The sequence below is a fragment of the Silurus aristotelis genome, assembly GCF_946808225.1.
Source record: "Silurus aristotelis genome assembly, chromosome: 7".
Lineage (NCBI taxonomy): Eukaryota > Metazoa > Chordata > Actinopteri > Siluriformes > Siluridae > Silurus > Silurus aristotelis.
Window position 1 is genome coordinate 22,476,021 of NC_139580.1, and position 20,795 is coordinate 22,496,815.

Here is a 20,795-nt window from a genome sequence, read left to right on the forward strand (position 1 = left end):
GGGACGGGGCAACAAAAGTCTGGAAGAAGTATGTTTTATTAAAATGATACCGCTGGAGAAACATTTTGCAACTATTTAGGTTAATTGACAACAGGTCAGTAAGATGATTATTTTTTTTTTTATATAAAAAAGTGTATCTTAGAGAGGCAGAGTCTCTCAGAAATAAAGATGGGCAGAGCTTCACCAATCTGTAAAAGACTGTCTACAAATTTTTGGAACAATTTCAGAATAATGTTCCTCAACATAAAATTGCAAAACAGTTGAATATCCAATCATTTACAGTATATAATTTCATCAAACGTTTCAAGGAATTTGGAGAAATCTTTGTGCACAAGAGACAAGAGTGGAAATCAATATTGGATGAGTGTGATCTTCGGGCCCTCAGGCAGCACTGCATTCAAAACAGTCATGATTCTGTAATTGAAATCACTGCATGGGCTCATTAACACCTCCAGAAATCATTATCTGTGAACACATTTTGCTACGTCATCCACAAATGCAGGCTAAATGCTTTATCGTGCAAAAAAGAGGCATGTGTGAACATGATCCAGAAATGCTGCCATCCTCTCTGGGCCAAAGCTCATTTAAAGTGTACTGAGGCAAAGAGGAAAACTATTGTCAGACGAATCGAGATTTTAATTTCTCTTTTAAACTCATGGACACCACGTCCTCCAGACCACCTTTTTTGGAATTGGGGTTGTATTACTGTAGTAACGTTACACTGTAATGCAATTCCTAGAGCAGTACATCACTCAAGGTCACAACATTGTAAGAGATGACCCTCTCTCCCACTTCACTCCTATATATTGTAGTTTCCACTGAGCTTTAATAAGGTGTAGTTACGTCTGTGTGCAGGTTTTTTTTTTTTATTCAAACCAAGCAATCTTGTTCATATGTAAAAAAATGACTATCTCTGGCCCCGTTGGCCTTCCACAGTGTTCCTGAGGCTTTCACTTTAAATCAGATTATTAAGGAAACTGGATTCTGACGTCACGGCTTTAAAAGTGCAGGGAGGGAGCGAGCGGAGCGCGCGCGCAGGCAGGCAGGCAGGAAGAAGCATCATCATCATCATCAGGAGCATAAGCAGCAGCAGCAGCAGCAGCAGCATGACTTCAGCATGACTTCAGCATGACTCCAGCAGTCTCAGTGTAGTGTAGTGTAGTGTAGTGTAGTGTAGTGTAGTGTAGTGTAGTGTAGTGTAGAGTAGTGTAGTGTAGTGTAGTTCTGTTGCTGCTCCTCGTTCTCAAAGACAAGCTGCAGGATGGCCGAGTCTTTTTTACAGGTGAGCTGCGTGACTCGTGTGCTTTCGCCGAGTGGCTGTTCACAGATTTATCCGGGGAACCGGAAGGAAACATGGACTAGAATTCTGTTCTCGCTTTGCGTGTATTTAGGCGGCGATGATGATGATGATGATGGGCACCGTTCTGATTTGTTGTCAAACTAGATGTTATGAGAGCAGAGATGGAGATAGAGAAAGAGAGAGTGAGGGAGATACAGACAGAGAAATGGAGAGAGGGAAAGATAGGAAGAGACGGAGAGAGAAGGAGAGACAGAGTAAGAGATAGTGAGAAGGATACATGAAGAAAGAAAATATATGAATAGATGAGGAGAGAGAGAGAGAGAGAGAGAGAGAGAGAGAGAGATAGGAAGATATGAAGAGAGAAGGTGAGTGGGAGAGATGGGAGAGAGAAAGAAGGAGAGCTTTCCCTCTCCACATTTTAGGAAAAGAAGGAAAGATGAAGATAGAGAAAAAGATGGATAGAAAGAGGAAGAAATGGAAATGTGGAAAGATGGAAAGAAAGAGGGAGAAATTAAGAGCTGGAGAGAAAGAGGGAAGTATAGGAAGAGAGAGAGAGAGAGAGAGAGAGAGAGAGAGAAGGAAATATATGAAGAGATGGATGGAGAGAAAGAGAGAGCGAGGGAAAGATAGGAAGTGCAGGAGAGATGGAAAGATAGGAACGGATGGAGAGAGTGAGATGGAAAGATGGAGAGAGAGGTGGTTCCCCAGACATATTGCTGCTTACCGGTTAAACTCGACCCACAGAACCATGTTTCAGACTGGAGCTTTCGCTATTGGTGCTTCTAGTAGCTTCAGTATTTCACTATTTGCCTAGAAATGTACCTACTTTTATTCCTAGACCGTGACCCCATCACTGTAATATAACCCCCCAGATTCTCAGTTCACATTTATCCGATACAAGAAACATGAATTGAATATCTACAGTAATATTTTGTCTTCATTTGACTTCTGAACTGCCCATAAACAGAACACACTGTAATTATTGAACATGGTTTCGCTGAGGTTCGGCTCAAACTCAGATTATTTAACAGACCTGGTGAAAATGATCCAACTAAAAAAAAAGAATTCAAAGCAGAAATCTAGAAATATGGATCATGTGAAGATTAGTTGGGGTTTTTGATTGCCCCACTACAGCTCCATGAACTGATCAGACACACCCAGCTTTAAGGTCCACTAATATAATGTATGTACCATAACATAAGTTTCCACATTTCCAAATGACGATTCATATTAAAGGTGCATCTGATTCCAACTCAGTGATTAGATTTATCGTTTGATAACGTTTAAAATAAGTGTACATGAAGTCATCTCCAAGATTCAGAACATTGTCTGTGAAAGGCTACAGATCCACCATTTCCTCATGCATGTACTCTATATTAAACCATATTCCATACTCGATCTTACACAGAAATCTACACTCTTTTTTTGTTTACTTTGCAGATAGATGATGAGGACAAAGGGTATGCGCTGAGCCTCTTTTGTATACCCAAACATTACGAAGAAGACTTGGACAGTGTAATCATTCCCAATGGTCTTATTAAGGATCGGTAAGTTGCATTATAACCTCATTGAGTATTTTGGTCGAATGCAATATATGACTTCAGCTTGAAATGTCGGCAAAGACCCGTCTTTCTCCAGCTTTGTTAGCCGTGTCCCGACTCTGACCACAGGATAAGCACATGATTTGAATTCTGCATTTTTTGCAAATTTGTTAAGCAAATTTCCAAGAACATCCCTTCCATGCATTTCTTTCGTGTGTTCTTTGGAAAGTATTGCTTTTAAAGGTCACTTCTGGTCGTTAATAAATTGCATCAGTTGTTCAGTATCGCTCGTATCCTGTATATGGTTTTCTCTTCAGGACTGAGCGCTTGGCCAGAGACATTGTTCGTGATATGGGCGGGCAACATATTGTGGCTCTGTGCGTGCTGAAAGGAGGCTATACATTCTTCGCAGACCTGATGGATTACATTAAGACACTGAATCAGAACAGTGACAAGTCTGTGCCGCTGACTGTGGATTTCATTAGGCTAAAGAGTTACTCCGTGAGTGCCAGTGCTAAATAGCCCCCTCCCTTCACCCCCCCCTTTTTTATTGTTATTATTTTTTTTTCATATAAAAACTCCCAGCTTTCTTGACTTGGTCTTGCTTGCTATTGATGTATAAATTGGTACCCCATTGTGCGTGTTATGACCATAAATGCAGGTGTATTGTTCACAGAGGAGCTTTCGCGACCCACACAACGCCATATTGATTGTTCTTTAGCTGATCATTTCCTATTACTCTGATGCCATGAATTACCCACTGCAAAGCTCTCTAGAATCTAATGATTTCTATGTGCTTAAAACTTTTTAAGATCAATCCTTCTTTAAATGCTTGTTAAGACAATGATGTTTCTCTAAAATCTTAACAGAATGACCAGTCGACAAACTGTGTAAAGGTTATTGGAGGGGACGATTTGACTGCTCTCACTGGAAAGGCAAGACCTGGTTTTATTTTACACCAAATGTTTGCGGACACCTGGTTATAAGTATGGTATGGGATTTTTGAGCATCCACTCTTCTGGGAAGATGATGCATTAGATTTTGGGGTGTGCTTGTGGAGATCTGTTCTCATTCACACACATGGGTGTGGGTAAAGTCAAGTACTGATGTAGGTGAGGTGAGGAGGCCTGGGGAGCAGTCAACTTTCTAATTCATCCCAAAGGTGTTCAGTAGGGTTGAGGTCGGATTAAAAAAAAAAAATATGGCTGGGAAAGTCAGGTGTCCCAATACTTTTTTCCATATAGTGTATATCTTGTATTTTTTCCTAAAATTTATGGATCATCCTTGTTGTCATGTATTTAGTTAAAAAAAAAAAAAAAAAAAAAAAAAAAACTGTGTAAAGATTCAAAATTTTGATGAATCAAATGCAGAATTTGTATTAAAGTGTCTTTGATTTAAAAATAAATAATTATTTTTCAATATCTGCTTTTTTTGTCTCCACATTACCAGAATGTGCTTGTGGTTGAGGTGAGTTTTTTTTTTTTTTTTTTTTTTTTTTTACTTCAGTTTGTCTAAAAATGATAATATATTTAATATGTGCAAGAAAAATGCAGTCTCATATTTGACACCATAAACAGTATGAAGACGTATTTTGGATGCTTTACAGGACATTATAGAGACTGGGAAGACAATGGAAACTCTGCTGACATTATTAAATGGATTTCAACCCAAGATGGTGAAAGTAGCCAGGTAAGAGTGGCCATTATATATCAGGTTTGTGATAAATGTGTACAGATCTGTGTCAAAAGAAAAACAAAAGCATGTCGTCTCTGGTACAGTTTCAAGCCAGGCACAATACATGCATTAAAAAAAACATAACTCGAGCCATGTGAGTCAGAGGAGATTGAGACAAAAGGATAAAAAGTTTATATATATTGTATTCGAATTACTTGAGTTACTCAAGGAATCGTTTCAGCCTTAGTGTAATCTGTGTATTAATGCCTTAATAACTCTCCTTTCCTGTTAATGCTGCACGTATTGTACATCTCATAGCCAAATGCCTTGAGAAAAGAATCCTAGACTTGAACAGCGTTTATTATCAGTTCTTCTCAAATACTATTAATACTCAACCTTCACACATCTAATGCCAGCTGTATTATTTAATATTCAATAAGTCCCTGCATGTACCACACACACACACACACACACACACACACACACACACACACACACACACACACACACACACACACACACACACTGTCACTCGGGTTCAGCATGTAGCTGATTTTCCACAAGATGGAGCTATTAAACACATCAAACACCACAGGTTCACAAGCTTGGTCCTACACATGGTCATGTTTTCCTGCTTTAACGCACCCCCTTCATCTAACTATTGCATCATCCATCATCCTGCATCATCATACTTTAGCAGCTCATGAGGCATAAGCTGCCTTAATCTAATTACTGCATTATTTCTTTAGAAAATAGATCTAATGCAGAAAAATGTGCTGGACAAGGTCGACTCCAGGGTACATATTATATTTTATTTAAATAATTCACACCAACATTTCAATAAACTATCTATATTTACAGTCAGAACAGTTTCTGATACATAACAGGGTCTAAAAAAATTCTAAAATCTAAAATTTAGGCCTTAAAAGTCTTAAATTCGCTGTTCTTGATCATAAATAATTTTAAAAAGGTCTTATTTTTCCATTGTTCTGATGTAACACTACCTCTAATACTTATTTAAATGCTTTTGCCGCACTTTAGAATGTTTTTGTTTGTTAGTTGTATTAATTTTTTTTTTTTGCGAGACTAAATATAATTTGCGACTACAAATGAGACCAACGTGCAACAGCCAATCAGATTTCTGTTATTGTACTACAGATGTAAAATGGATTTTATTTTTCAGCTATGGGGAAAGTTTAGCGATAGTTGGCTTTAAAAAAAAAAGAAAAAAGGATTTAGCGCTTGGTTAAGGCCGGGCTAACAACGTATTGTGTGTGTTTTTGATGTTGTGATATAGGCCTTAAATCAAAAAGGCCTTGAATTCTTAATGGTCTTAAAAAAGTTTTAAATTTCACTTTGTAAAACCTGCAGAAACCCTGACATACAGACCTGTCAGTCTTTATTCACAATCTTTATTCACATTTTCAAACATTTTTATTACTTTCTTTTTTAAACATGTTTCACATCAAGAAACACAGATGTAGACATTTGTTGGTACCGCACCATGAAAAAAGAAGAACCTACAATTTTCTGTTTAACAGACGATTGTAATTAGTGCCCATTATTATTTATTCTATATTTAACATATCTATGTTTTGATATTTAATTCAACAGAATATTGTATATGATAAAACTGATGAAATTGGCAAGGACGAAAGTGTTGGCACCCTCAATCTAATCTTTGGTTGTACAATCATCACAAATGTGTGATTTCTGTAGCGCTCAATGAGACCTACACCTTGGCCTCCTCCTCATGAGCAAACTGAAGGGTGTCTTCAAGGCTTTTCCATCAATGTTTGATAGGAGTCAGATCAGGACTTACAGAGGCAACTTTACAATAGTCCAGTGTTTCATTCTTAGCCATTCTTGTGTTTTTAGCTGTATGTTTGGAATATTATCTTGTTGAGGACCCCTGAGCTACGAGTTTTCTGACGCTAGGCAGTACACTTAAGGCAGACATTTCTATCTAGGCAGATATTACACTGAAGAACGGCTAAGTAGTCTTGAGACTTTATTGTGGCCTACACAGATTTTAGGTTCCTCATGACAGATGCAGAAAAACAGCCACAAACATAATAGAAACCTGCTCCATTTTTCATAGTAGGTATCATGTAATTTTTCTCTGAAAGCTTTATTTTTGCATCGGTGAACATACAGCTGAGGTGCTTTGCCAAAAGAACTCCTGACGTTCTCCAATCAGTGAAATGGACATTCTCTATATCCGATGACTTGAGAAAAAGTCTTTTTAAAGAGTTCTTGAGTATTTTACTCATATTGAATGTAGGCTCAAAGATGCACTCGCCCCCAACACCAGGAAACGTTAGTGAAAAGCCAAGAACAGTTGGTTTGTGAGGTTGTATTTCCTAAAATACAAATAGAATTTCCTAAATACTCCATTAACCATCAACACAATAGACTCTTCAACATGCCAGAATTAAACCAAACAAGTGGGTCAAAAAAAATAAAGACAAAGTAGTAGTAAAGAAATAAAGAAATTAACCCAGCCATTAGGGGGGCACAAGCCAGTGTACTCTTAGTGCCGGTCCCAAGCCCGGGTAAATGGGGAGGGTTGCGTTAGGAAGGGCATCCAGCGTAAAACATGTGCCAAATCAAATATGCGGATCACAAATGAGAATTTCATACCGGATCGGTCGAGGCCCGGGTTAACAACGACCGCCACAGGTATCGTTAGCCGACAGGGTACCGGTGGAAATTGGGCTACTGTTGGCCGAAGGAGGAGAAGGAGAGGAGGAAGGCGTCTACAGAGACGGCAGGAAAAGGAGCAGTGTAGGAGAGTAGAGGTTCGGGTTGGTACTTTAAATGTTGGTACTATGACGGGTAAAGGGAGAGAGATAGCTGATATGATGGAGAGGAGAAAGGTAGATGTGTTGTGTGTTCAGGAGACCAAGTGGAAAGGGAGTAAGGCCAGGAACATTGGAGGTGGGTTTAAACTGTTTTATCATGGTGTGGATGGGAAGAGAAATGGTGTAGGTGTGATTCTGAAGGAAGCGTACAGTAAGAGTGTAGTGGAGGTGAAGAGAGTTTCTGATAGGGTGATGATCGTGAAGGTGGAATTTGGAGGGATGATGATAAATGTCATCAGTGCCTATGCTCCACAAGTTGGCTGTGAGATGGAGGAGAAAGAAAGATTCTGGAGTGAATTAGATGAAGTGGTAGATGGTGTACCTAGGAAAGAACGATTGGTGATTGGGGCAGACTTTAATGGGCATGTAGGTGAAGGGAACAGAGGTGATGAGGAGGTGATGGGTAGGTATGGTTTTAAGGAGAGGAATGTGGAAGGGCAGATGGTGGTAGATTTTGCTAAAAGGATGGAAATGGCAGTGGTGAACACGTATTTTAAGAAGAAGGAGGATCATAGGGTGACGTATAAGAGTGGAGGAAGGTGCACACAGGTGGATTATCTTCTGTGTAGGAGATGCAACCTGAAGGAGATTGGAGACTGTAAGGTGTTGGCGGGGGACAGTGTAGCTAGACAGCATCGGATGGTGGTCTGTAGGATGGTTTTGGAGGCGAAGAAGAAGAGGAGGAAAGTAAGGTTTGAAAGAAGAATAAGATGGTGGAAACTGAAGGAGGAAGAGTGTAGTGTGAGGTTCAGGGAAGAGGTCAGACAGGGGCTCGGTGGTGGTGAAGAGGTGCCGGATGATTGGGCAACTACTGCAGGAGTGATGAGGGAGGCAGCTAGAAAAGTACTTGGTGTAACATCTGGAAATAGAAAGCAAGACAAGGAGACGTGGTGGTGGAATGAGGAAGTGCAGGAGAGCATTAGGGGAAAGAGGTTGGCAAAACAGAAGTGGGATCGACAGAGTGATGAGAAAAGTAGGCAGGAGTACAAGGAGATGCGGCAGCAGGTTAAAAGGGATGTGGCGAAAGCCAAGGAAAAGGCATATGAGGAACTGTATAAGAGGTTGGACACTAAGGAAGGAGAAAAGGATTTATACCGATTGGCCAAGCAGAGGGACCGAGCTGGGAAGGATGTACTGCAAGTTAGAGCAATAAAGAATGGAGAGGGAAATGTGTTGACTAGTGAGGAGAGTGTGTTGAGAAGATGGAGGGAGTATTTTGAGCAGCTGATGAATGAGGAAAATCAGAGAGAGAGAAGGTTGGAGGATGTGGAGTTGGTGAAGCAGGATGTAGATAGGATTAGTAAGGAGGAAGTGAGAGCAGCGATTAAGAGGATGAAGAATGGAAAGTCGGTTGGACCAGATGACATACCGGTAGAAGCGTTGAGATGTTTAGGAGAGATGCAGTGGAGTTTTTAACCAGATTGTTTAACAGGATTCTGGAAGGGGAGAGGATGCCTGAGGAATGGAGGAGTGTGCTGGTACCGATCTTTAAGCATAAGGGAGATGTGCAGACCTGCAGTAACTACAGGGGAATTAAGTTGATCAGTCACACCATGAAGTTATGGGAAAGAGTAGTGGAAGCCAGGTTGAGAGAAGAGGTGACCATCTGTGAGCAACAGTATGGTTTCATGCCGAGGAAGAGCACCACAGATGCCTTATTTGCTTTAAGGATGTTGATGGAGAAGTATAGAGAAGGACAGAAGGAGCTGCATTGTGTATTTGTGGATTTAGAGAAAGCGTACGACAGGGTGCCGAGAGAGGAGTTGTGGTATTGTATGAGGAAGTCAGGTGTGTCAGAGAAGTATGTGAGGGTGGTGCAGGACATGTATGAGGACAGTGTGACGGCAGTAAAGTGTGCAGTAGGTACGACAGACTGGTTCAGGGTGAAGGTTGGACTGCATCAAGGATCGGCCCTGAGCCCTTTCCTGTTTGCAGTGGTGATGGACAGGTTGACGGACGAGGTCAGACAGGAGTCTCCCTGGACTATGATGTTTGCAGATGATATTGTGATTTGTGGTGAGAGTAGAGAGCAGGTTGAGAAGAGCCTGGAGAGGTGGAGATATGCGCTGGAGAGAAGGGGAATGAAAGTCAGTAGGAGTAAGACAGAGTACATGTGTGTGAATGAGAGGGAGGGCAGTGGAGTGATGCGGTTGCAGGGAGAAGAGGTGGAGAAGGTGGAGGAGTTCAGGTACCTGGGGTCAACAGTGCAAAGTAATGGAGAGTGTGTTAGGGAAGTAAAGAAAAGAGTGCAGGCAGGGTGGAGTGGGTGGAGAAGAGTGACAGGAGTGATTTGTGATAGAAGAGTATCTGCAAGAATGAAAGGGAAAGTTTATAGGACTGTGGTGAGACCTGCGAGGTTGTATGGATTAGAGACAGTGGCATTGAGTAAAAGACAGGAGGTGGAGCTGGAGGTAGCAGAGCTGAAGATGTTAAGGTTTTCATTGGGAGTGACGAGGATGGACAAGATTAGAAATGAGTTTATTAGAGGGACAGCACATGTAGGATGTTTTGGTGACAAGGTGAGGGAGGCGAGATTGAGATGGTTTGGACATGTGCAGAGAAGGGACATGAATTATATTGGTAGAAAAATGCTGAAGATGGAGCCACCAGGTAGAAGGAAAAGAGGAAGGCCAAGGAGGAGGTTCATGGATGTGGTGAGGGAAGACATGCAGGTAGTTGGTGTAAAAGAGGCAGATATAGAGGACAGGGTGGTATGGAGACGGATGATCCGCTGTGGCGACCCCTAATGGGAGCAGCCGAAAGAAGAAGAAGAGTAGTAAAGAAATAAAACTACAAAAGAATAGAATAGAAAACACTTTTCCTCCAAGTGTGTTGTACTTCGTGTGAGGATGCATGTACAAGCTCCACCCTCTCTAGTTAGTTAGTGGGCAGACCAAACTGAGGGGAATAAAACCAAAGAAAACATGATTCTGAGGGTACTCTATTGATTTGTACACACTCTGTTGCAGCATGACAATTGCTCTCTATACTTGTTTCTGTTAATTGTGTTACCCTGTTCAAACTATTTCAGCCTACTTGTGAAAAGGACACCAAGAAGCTCAGGATATCGTCCTGATTGTGAGTACCGGTTTATTATTTCTTAGTAAGCTTTGCACGCAAATAGAATAAATCCTGCTGCCTATGATCTCGCAGTTAAACCCGAGCTGATGCATCTGGGCCTGTAGTGGTTGCTTTTAGTAACTTGAGGTTGAACCTTTTTGTCCTCAATACATAGATGTTACTGTCCCTTGACTCTGCTTTTAGATTGAATATTGAAGTTGTTAAAGTTTATCAATCCTCTTGACTTGACATTGACAGCCGGATAGATTTCAGCAGGCTTATGCTGCGTATCAGTTGTAAACATTTTCTAGATTTTATAAAGAAAACAGATAAATCCATTTAAAAATGGCATTTGGGAGTCTTTGTGCTGGAGTATAAACCGCTTCACTAAATGGCAGAGGTGTGAAGAGTACCTGAAAATCCCTCTTGAATAAAAGTATAGATACCTTCCTGCAAAAATGACTCCATTACAAGCCAAAATCACTTGAGAAAAAGTCTTAGATTATCTGATTTGAAGAGTACTTGAGTATTTTACTTGTATTGAATGTAAGATCAAAGATGCACTCGTCCCCAACACCAGGGAACGTTAGTGAAAAGCCAAGAACAGTTGATTTGTGAGTTTTTTTTTTTTTCCCCTAAAATACAAATTGAATTTCCTCAATACTCCATTAACCATCAACACAACAGACTCTTAAACCTGCCAGAATTAAACCAAACAAGTGGGTCAAAAAAAGACATAATATATTGTAGATATTGTAAAGAAATAAAACTACAAAATCATGTTAAGAACCATTAGATCAAGATAAAATTTTATGTCACATACGTACAGAGTACGACATGCAATGAAAACCATTACATCAAGTAAGACCAAATATTCAGAGCTGACTGTGATTTGATGCACCTCAGTCTCAGAGATGGGGCAATTTTTTTATTCAACTCCAACAAAATCTGGTTCTCAAAGTTTTTGGAATTTATTTTAGTTTGTTTTGAAAACAAGGCCAGCGGTGCTTAAACGTCACTCACTGGTAGCAGATGCGGGTCGGAGAGTGTTGAGTCTTAATCTCTATCAAAGGTGCAAAATGCAATTAGTAACGGTCATTGGCAATAAAAATATACTGGATTAAATAGTGCATATTTCGAATCATAAATGTAGTTGATTAGAGAGTAACAGTTGCTTATATCTGATACACACTAAAACTAGAATGTAGCTAAAAATTACTTCAGTACTGTAAAAAAAAAGTACATTTACCCAAAGACTTTACACCACTGCTAACTGGAAATGAATGGTATAGATTGCAAAATGCTACAAAAACTGGACTGAAGAAAACTCTACTGCCAGGAAATAATAATTCCTACCTCTTTTGGTCTTCAAAAACTAGCAGCAAATCAAGTGAAAACATTGCATATACACAGTTTACTCAGTTTAAACTTTGGATAGTAATGAAATTGACTTTTTTTGACTAAAGGTGTGCATTTTTAGAACACTGAGAATTGTCCAGTGTACAGGCCAATGCAAAAAAGGACAATTTGCAGCACAAGTGTGTGTAATCCGAGCCTGAAACAGTGTGAAAACCACCAACCTAAACAGCGTTTTGAGGCCAGAATGAGGTGTTTGTGTTGACATGAGTTTCACTTAAGACGAGCTTCTGCTTGTTTTATTGTAAATAACTAGTTGTCTAGAGTAAAACAAGGTCATAATTCTTCAATCAGTCATTCCAAGATGAGTGCTGTGGACTCATTTTGCCCTAATTACTCCTGCATGTATGTGGTTTCCATCTCCTACCATGTCTTTCTTTCAGACGTCGGTTTCGAGGTTCCTGATAAATTCCTGGTGGGATACGCCCTAGACTACAACGAATATTTCAGGGATTTGAATGTAAGTATTCTAGAGATGCGGCACGGGACTGCTTTTCCAGCCATGTTTACTTCATGAGTCTTCTCGTCTTGTTTCCTTGCAGCACATCTGTATACTAAGCGACCAAGCGAAAGAAAAATACAAAGTATGAACACTGGAGTATGAAATGCCGGATGCATGAAGACTAAGACCACTGTGACCCTGTTCTATCTTAGTTGCGTTTCCACGTTATATTTTTCTTCTTCTTTTTTTTTTTCCCCTAAAGGAGTGTGAACTTCACTTAAAAGGCCAAAGATGTTGGAGAATCGATGTTGGATTGGAGACTGGGAAATATGTTCCAGTTTGTTTTCTGTTGTATTTTGTTTACAGTTAGGAGGCCTAGATTAGTTCGTGTAAGTAACCTAGAAATATGACATTATTAGAGTTTTATGAGTACGCTTTTATTTATTTCTATCGAGGCCTTAGAATGTACTTGATTGACAACGAAATGTTATAAAAAGACAATGTCAGTTATATGGCAGTAATTAAAAAAAGAAACTTTATTTAGAGTTATGAATTCACTGCATGGTTACAGTATGTTTCTTTAAATACAAATGGTAAAGTACATTATTATGTACAAAAAGAAAAAAAAACAAATATTTGTTCGGAAAATCAGGATCATCCTGTAATAACACGGAGACCTCCTGAATTAATGCAATAAAGTAATCCTAATGTCTGTGGGTTGTATTTCTATTTACATTTTTTATTTTGCTTTATTATAGGAATGAATGAATGCTTTGTTAATAGTTATTTCTAATTCTTTTGAAACTAAGCAATAGAAGAAATGCAAGGTATTCGGTGTTGCTGGAATACCTACTGGATTCACCACCAGGCTGACCGCAATGAAACGGGTACTAAAATGTCTTCTATAAACTCGATTTATGAACTTCAACAAGCTCAGCCCACAAAAATGTCAAAACCATTCGGCAAATTGTGCATGATGATCGTCGGACAACGATCCACATGACCTCACTTCTGCACGCACCCTACTCGCCAGATTTGGCTGCTGTGGACACTGGATGAAGATCCAGTGCAGAGTTTGCTGTTTTGACACCATTGCGGAGATCCAGCACGAATCGCAGAAGGTGTTTGACACGCTTCGAAAAGAAGACTGGACGGGACACATTCCAGAAGTGGCAGGAACACTGGGAGTGCTGTATTGTTGTGCAAGGGGACTATTTTGAAGTTGATAGTGTGTAAACATAGATTAATAAAGTAATTTCTTGTAAACAGAGCTAGTTGGAAACTTTTTTATACCACCTCGTACATATATTAAAAACACAGCAGACTTTCAGACACACACTTTTGTATTGCAACGTGTATAAAGGCGCTGCCTTCATATCCCAGAATCCATCGCGCCTGACGTCACGCATGTGCTTGCGGAAGTAGAGCAGCAGAAATACAGTATAGGCAGTTTTTCTTAGTTGAGTTTTCAGGTTTTTAAGTCCCAGGCAGCTCTCCGAGGTATTCATGGCTGCTCTGAAATACGCAGGAATGGATGATACTGACAGCGAGGATGAACTTCCTCCTGGATGGGAAGAGAGATCTACAAAGGACGGCTGGGTTTATTATGCCAAGTGAGTTGTATATAAATCTAATCAGCATCATGGGATGGATCTGCGTTCATCTCTCTCTCTCTCTCTCTCTCTCTCTCTCTCTCTCTCTCTCTCTCTCTCCATGTGTGTGTGTGTGTGTGTGTGTGTGTGTGTGTGTGTGTGTGTGTGTGCGCGCGCGCGCGCGCGCGCGCGTGTCTTGAAGGTGATCCTAGTATCATAGTGCAGCTTATGACATATAGGTACATTTCAATATTTTGCTGAGGTTTCATCTACTTACTGTGGTTTTCTTCTGTCTCACAGTCATGAGGAGATGAAGACCCAGTGGGAGCATCCTAAAACTGGAAAGAAGAAACGCTGTGCAGGAGGTTCCTATTTCATAAATTCATATATCCATATATCCACAAATCTATCAATCTATCAATCTATCTATCTATCAATCTATCTATCTATCTATCTATCTATCTATCTATCTATCTATCTATCTATCTATCTATCTATCTGGCTGGCTGGCTGGCTGGCTAATCAATCATTACTTTGACATTATGACTGGTGAAGTGAATAATACTGATTATCTCTTCATCATGGCACCTGTTATTGGGTGGGATTTATTAGGCAGCAAGTGAACATTTTGACTTCAAATTTAATGTCAGAAGCAGGAAAAATGGTCGAGCGTAAGAATTTAAACGAGTTTGACCAGGGCCAAATTGCCGTAGCTAGACGACTGGGTCAGAGCATCTCCAAAACTGCAGCTCTTGTGGGCTGCAGTGGTCAGTATCTATCAAAAGTCATCCAAGGGAGAAACAGTGGTGAACCGGCAACAGGGTCATGGGCGACCGAGGCTGATTGATGCGCGTGGGGAGCAAAGGCTGGTCCGTGTGGTCCGATCCGACAGACGAGTAACTTAAATTGCTAAAGAAGTTAATAGTGTTAATGTTCGATGGGTCAGAACTGTTTTGGCAGCTAAAGGGGGACCAACACAATACTAGGCAGGTGGTGATAATCTCATGCCTGAGGGGGCTTATACAGTACATTTATTGTTTTGGGGAACAGTAAAGACACATACACACATTCGCTTCGGTCAGAATGCAGGCCATATATAATGTATTGAGTTTACCCATGTTTTATTATTGTTGGTAGGCTGTTGCAGATTTTAGAAAGAAAAGAAAGAAGCTTTATACTTTTCACATGTATTTTACAGCACATGTGACAAATTCTTTCTTCGTCTATTCCAACAATGTTAGAAAACTGGGTTCAGAGTGCAGGGTCTGCTGTGACACATTGCCCCTTGAGCACAGAGGTTTCTCAAGAACCCAAAGAGTGGCAACTTGGTGATACCGAGGCTTGAACCACTGACCTTCTGATCAGTCAGTAACCCAGAGCCTTAACCACTGACCTACCATGACACAATTATTTATAATTAATATATATTCGAGATGTATATTCTGTTTATCCAGCTTATGATCACATGCCTCGACATGTGTTGTAGGAAGCACATGAGGTACTGCATGAGTACATGGTTTTTGCTTCATTACTTTATGCAGTATCATCTCGTTATTTCCCTCCATGTTTAAGCTCAAGGCATAGTTTTCATTGCCTGAGTGTGAGTTTCTCTGTTCAAATGATGGCAGAAAATCTGTTCCTAATGGGGGAAAACAACTTACTTTGTGAGTAATGAAAAAAGAAGATTTTTGTTTATCCATCTACATCATAAACCAGTGGCATATCCAGTCTTACTGGCTATGTTTTATCTCTTTTATTTATTTATTTTTTTGGGGGAAATTGCAGTACAATCTTTTAACCATTTTAGGGAACAGGGTTCGAGTGGAGCACCGCTGATCTGAAAGCCAGATCCATTATATTTTTGAGACTGCATTTCTACGCTATTAGGAAAATTCTATGACTGTTTAATATGAATAAACCAGACTGCAGTCATGTCTCATGTATCTTTGATGAATATCTTTATATTGATGAAAATCATTTTATCCTGTAACACTAATTACAGGAGATGAAACCTGAACATTATGTGGTGTGTTCTATGCAACTAATTTATTACTTGTGCCTTTTTTTTATTCCTAAAGAGCTGCCTTATGGGTGGGAGCAGGAGACCGACGAGAAGGGCCAGATTTATTATGTTGAGTGAGTTTGATCGTGGTTAAATTCCCTATGAGTTATGCATGTATTCTCTGATATTGCATGTTTGTTAGCCTAATTTCCAGCATGCTTTTGTACAGTTCAGCACTAGTTTTTGTTCTTTTTTAGTTTATAATTATTATTTCGCTCCATTCTTTCAGCCACATCAATAAGAGGAAGACGTACTTTGACCCTCGGCAGGCCTTCACCGTAGAGGATGTGCAGGTGAAGTCTAAGCGCTATGATGGCAATACTTCAGCGCTGGAGATCCTACAGGGTCACGATCTTTCTGACAAGGTTGTAATCATCACAGGGGGCAATTCTGGTATCGGTAAGTGTAATACCTAGTGGATGTAATTATACTGTTCGTTTCCACAGACTTTTTAAAATGGATAATAATGGTGCATTTAAAATAATCTATATTGTGTGTGTGTGTGTGTGTGTGTGTGTGTGTGTGTGTGTGTTGGGTGTTTAGATAATGAATATTACTGTTGTCACAATTAACTGGACATTTGCAAAAAAAATCAAAAATAAAGGGTATCTTTATGTACAGTAGAGAAGTAATTGCACCTAATGTACAGAAGATGGCGCTGCAGCTTTGTGAATTCTTGCTGAACAGACGCACATTACAGAGATTCTGAAACATTAGTGTAGTGTAGCTTGTGAATGATGCACACCTCAACACTGCAAAATCCACTAATCTTCAGTTTAATACTGCACATGAGTAACAGTGTTGATGGTCACTTTCAGCTGCATGCAACATAATGGACTAAATACAAATACATTTCCTCCCTCGTTCCTTTATGAATTATTCCTCCATGAATGCTGGGATGAAATCATCAAAAAGACATTCATTGTTTTTCAAAATGTGCAACCTCAGGAACTGACGAATCTGTGAAAGCCTTTACTCTTGTTCATGTTTGAGCTGTGGCACATTTTCTTCATCCTGATCATTGAAAAATGACTATCGATAGCAGAAATAAAATTCAAAGTGTTAAAACCTTATATTGTTCTTGCACGTCTGCTCGGGCTGTGCTTCACATCGTCATTTCAGTCCGACAGCATAAAAAAAAAAAAAAAAAATCCTGAAATGATATATTGTAAATAAAATGATTCAATAATACAAACGATATTAACATTAATGCGGTGTTCAATCGGAACGCCGAGAAGGCCGCAAAACGTGGGATTTCATTTCCCTGAGCACTGAAATGAAATTTATATTGATTTGTATTTTATTTATTTATTTATTTATTTATTTTCAGGCCAGACGTTATAGAGTGTTTTGTGAAAATGTTTTTCCACCTACATGTGTCCTTTTTTTTTTCTTTTTTTTATATATAATTAAAGAATAGATTTATTCATCTAGGATATGCTCATTATAAATCATGATAAGCTAATAATGTTCTCTTTCCAGTGTTTAATATTATTATTTTTGCTCCGGACACTAGAGGGTAGTGGAAACCTTCTTTGCTGAAGCTCAAGCATTGATACGGAGATGCAGTTTCAGGGAAGTTATTGGTCATTTTCAAATTGAGAACAAATAAAAACATGCAGGAATAAATACAGGATTTGTGCCTCGCAAATAACAATGTAATAATAATGATAACATAATAATAATAATTGGGTATATATATATATATATATATATGTTAATTAATTTAAAGTCTGATCTGACCTCAATTTTTTATTGCTATAAAATATTGCCATAACAAAACAAACCAGAATATAAATTAGACGTTTCCTTACAAGGCTCTAATTTTTCCTTAAATTACAGATAAAGATAGAAACCTGCTAATTCTATTTATTTAAATGTCTTAAGATCTTACTAAAATATACACCCTAGTGAGTGGTTTAAATATGCTTAGCCCTCGGATGTTTAAACCTTTTTTTTTTTCTTCTTTTTGAATAATTGATTTAATTCTATTGCCTTATTTATTCTGGTGGTTTCTATTGTGGCAGTTTTAGTGCATTGAAAATGTATATCAGACCCCAGTTACCTCATGCATTGAGAGCCAATATAATTTTTTCCCATAATAAGCCATGTGATATGGTAATTGTGGTTAGAAGGCATAGTGCATTTCCATCCTCTACCTGATTAGAACACTGTTCACTGCATCCCATTAGTCCATTACTCTTCTCATTATGGGGCTCTCGCTCTTTTCTTAAACTTTGCTCTCTACCACAGTTAATCGTGGTAAGAGAATCACTCTCTCTCTCTCTCTCTCTCTCTCTCTCTCTCTCTCTCTCTCTCTCTCTCTCTCTCTCTCTCACACACACACTCACACATACTGTCTCTTGTATTGCTCTACACCTGTACCTCTGCATTGATCTTGCAGTACTTTTGACCTGAGCTGATGTCTCCCATTCATTCCCATTAGCAACTGGGGTGCTTTCCTTAATTTTATTCTATTGAACCAAGTGAAAGTTATTTACTGTTCAGCACACCGTTCCGTTCTCGGCGAGGATGAAAAGGACCTCTGTCACTGTACTGTGATCTGAGTCTTCTTTTCTCTCTTTGTGCAGTCATTAACTAAACTCCAACACATTGTGAAAAAATAGTAAGAAACAACAACAACAAATCCTAAAAATAGAAAATTGTATAACTGTGCACATGATGACTTATTATTATTATTATTTGGAAAAAGCTATTTACAATCTTTTTAAAGTGTACTTTACTTAAACAACATGAAGGGAAAACATAAATCCTAGAAGCGTTCTCACATTGTTTTTGACTAATGCAGCCCTGGTGCTTTGTACAACATTTGGTTTCCTTTTGTTGTATTTACATATTGATTGATTGATTGATTGATTGGGACAGAGAGACATATATACAATACACCCCCCTCTATTATAGATAAAAGCTCATTTTTCTTTTTAGATCAGAATATAATTAAAAATAATTCTAGCTATTCTGGGTGCATTGTGATTTCCCCCCTCACATCTGTACAGTCTCCAGGTGGGTCTCTGTTGCTGTTCTCTGATAGTCACGGATGGCGCATGGGAGTTTCATTGCACTAATTACACTTTTTGTCCTGCGGTCTTATAGGTATTTTGATATAAATGTATGTACATATCACCTAGATATGACTAGTAGTTATTTTAATTGATCACTTAGAAAATGCTTTCTTGAAAATCATTGTCAGTGGTTTCGAATGAAAATTTTTATTTGTAAAAAGGTCTTAAAAAATAATCACGTATGCGTTTAGCTTTTGCAGAACCGCCGCTCATCTCGCAATCAGGTTAGAATTAGGATAGTTCTTTATGTGTGTCTGGATAATCCAGGGAAAGTTTTCCCTATAAATCCAATTCTAAATATGACTTTTTAGTTTAGCTGCTTTTTTTGTTGTTGTTTGTTTTATGATAGTATTGGTGTATCGTTCATTATAATTTGGATTTAGGCGTCTGTCTCTGTCTCCTGGTGTAGTGATTAGCTGGAAAAGTGACTCATCTTGGAGGAAATTGGTAAAGCATATTAAATTGAAAGACAGGATTCCGAAACCTCAATCACAACTCAAGCTGCTATGTTTACTCCGTTTTTACTACCTCTGATTATGGCTGTTCTCATATCTAGTGCATTGAAAGAGCCATTGCACATAAAGACTTTTTAGGAGAAAGTCACCAGTTCACCAGCAGCATCAGTATCAGTACTAATAAAAAAAAAAAAAAGGTAGAGTGACATCACTGCTTTTACGTGTTTGTTAGTTTTTTTTTCTTTTTCATTTCGTCCCATCCCGCCCCTTTTTTCACTCCGGTTTGATCTTATGTGTTGAACTCTGTATCGATAACAATTCACTGAGTGAGGAAATGGAATTTGAGGGGTCTTAATGTGCAATTCTTGTTCTTTTTGATAAATCACTTTATTGACACTTTATTAAATACTAGATCGAACTTTTATTGACATCGGGTACAAATTTGGAATATGGAAGGTACAGGAAAATTACAACTGGTGAATAAAGGTAATAATAATAAATGGTGACTAGAATAAATGTGTTTAAGGCTTTTAAACTGAGGTGATGATAACCCCAATAGTATCTCACCCAGAACAGAAGTATTAAACTTGTGGGGTTATTTGTGACTTTTTCACTTAGTGTTAGTGTGTGTTAGTGTGTGTGTGTGTGTCTTTGTGTTGATGAGAGTAAATAAAAAAAGCAGTTCTCAAATTCAGACCAGTGTGATGTGACAGAGTGGACTGGTGTGAGAGGATGCTGTGGGGGAAACGGTGACCGGCGAGAGTGGAGGGCATGATGAAAAATTGCGGTGGGAGTTGGCCATAGACGCTGGGGTCAAGACTGGAGTGCGGGAGGAGGCGCAGGAGAGGTTGTACAAGGCAGTCGGGGGGCAGGACGAGCAGGGAGGTGTGGGTAATAGAACAGCATGAGGCCGCTCAGGTGGAACTTCTCACCACCCTCCCGCCCCCCTGCCCCTCTCCAACTCCAGTAATTACAATCCATACATTTTACTTTGGCTCGTGACAACATCTTCCTGATCCAAAATGAAAGTAGAGTGTTATTAATGGAGGGAATTGGAGCTCGTCATGGACGCGCCATAGCGCCAGACTTTCCACCTAAACCCCAAAATATATATCAAACACCTGCTGCTCAGGAAAAAAACAACAACACACTATATATTTTTGTATTTCAGCATTTTATATCATTACCTCAGTGTCCCAGGTTGCGTTGTGTAAAAGGAAGAGCTTTAACTTTAAAACACAGGTACAGACTGGTGCACTAAGCTCAAATTTACAATCCTCAATTCTTCTTTGGCTTTCTTTCTATG

At 39.2% G+C, this 20,795-nt stretch overlaps 3 protein-coding genes across 4 annotated transcripts in view; all 3 read left to right on the forward strand.

Moving 5' to 3' along the window:
• urahb (urate (5-hydroxyiso-) hydrolase b) overlaps window positions 1–20,795 on the forward strand; it is a 464,718-nt gene that overhangs the window by 71,612 nt on the left and 372,311 nt on the right. The window lies entirely within an intron of this gene.
• hprt1l (hypoxanthine phosphoribosyltransferase 1, like) lies at window positions 1,009–13,009 on the forward strand. The gene is made up of 10 exons (XM_083546512.1): window positions 1,009–1,158; window positions 1,203–1,282; window positions 2,741–2,847; window positions 3,159–3,342; window positions 3,711–3,776; window positions 4,291–4,308; window positions 4,448–4,530; window positions 10,411–10,457; window positions 12,239–12,315; window positions 12,398–13,009. The coding sequence occupies exons 2-10, from the start codon at window positions 1,262–1,264 to the stop codon at window positions 12,443–12,445; spliced, it is 651 nt and encodes a 216-aa protein (XP_083402638.1). The 5' UTR covers window positions 1,009–1,158; window positions 1,203–1,261; the 3' UTR covers window positions 12,446–13,009.
• Window positions 13,689–20,795, forward strand: part of wwox (WW domain containing oxidoreductase) — a 186,734-nt gene continuing 179,627 nt past the window's right edge. For both annotated transcript variants that reach the window (XM_083546446.1, XM_083546447.1), the window contains exons 1-4: window positions 13,689–13,910; window positions 14,190–14,254; window positions 15,968–16,025; window positions 16,181–16,350. In XM_083546446.1, coding sequence (XP_083402572.1) covers window positions 13,804–13,910; window positions 14,190–14,254; window positions 15,968–16,025; window positions 16,181–16,350 — 400 coding nt within the window. In that variant the 5' untranslated portion in view covers window positions 13,689–13,803. The remainder of the gene's footprint in view (window positions 13,911–14,189; window positions 14,255–15,967; window positions 16,026–16,180; window positions 16,351–20,795) is intronic.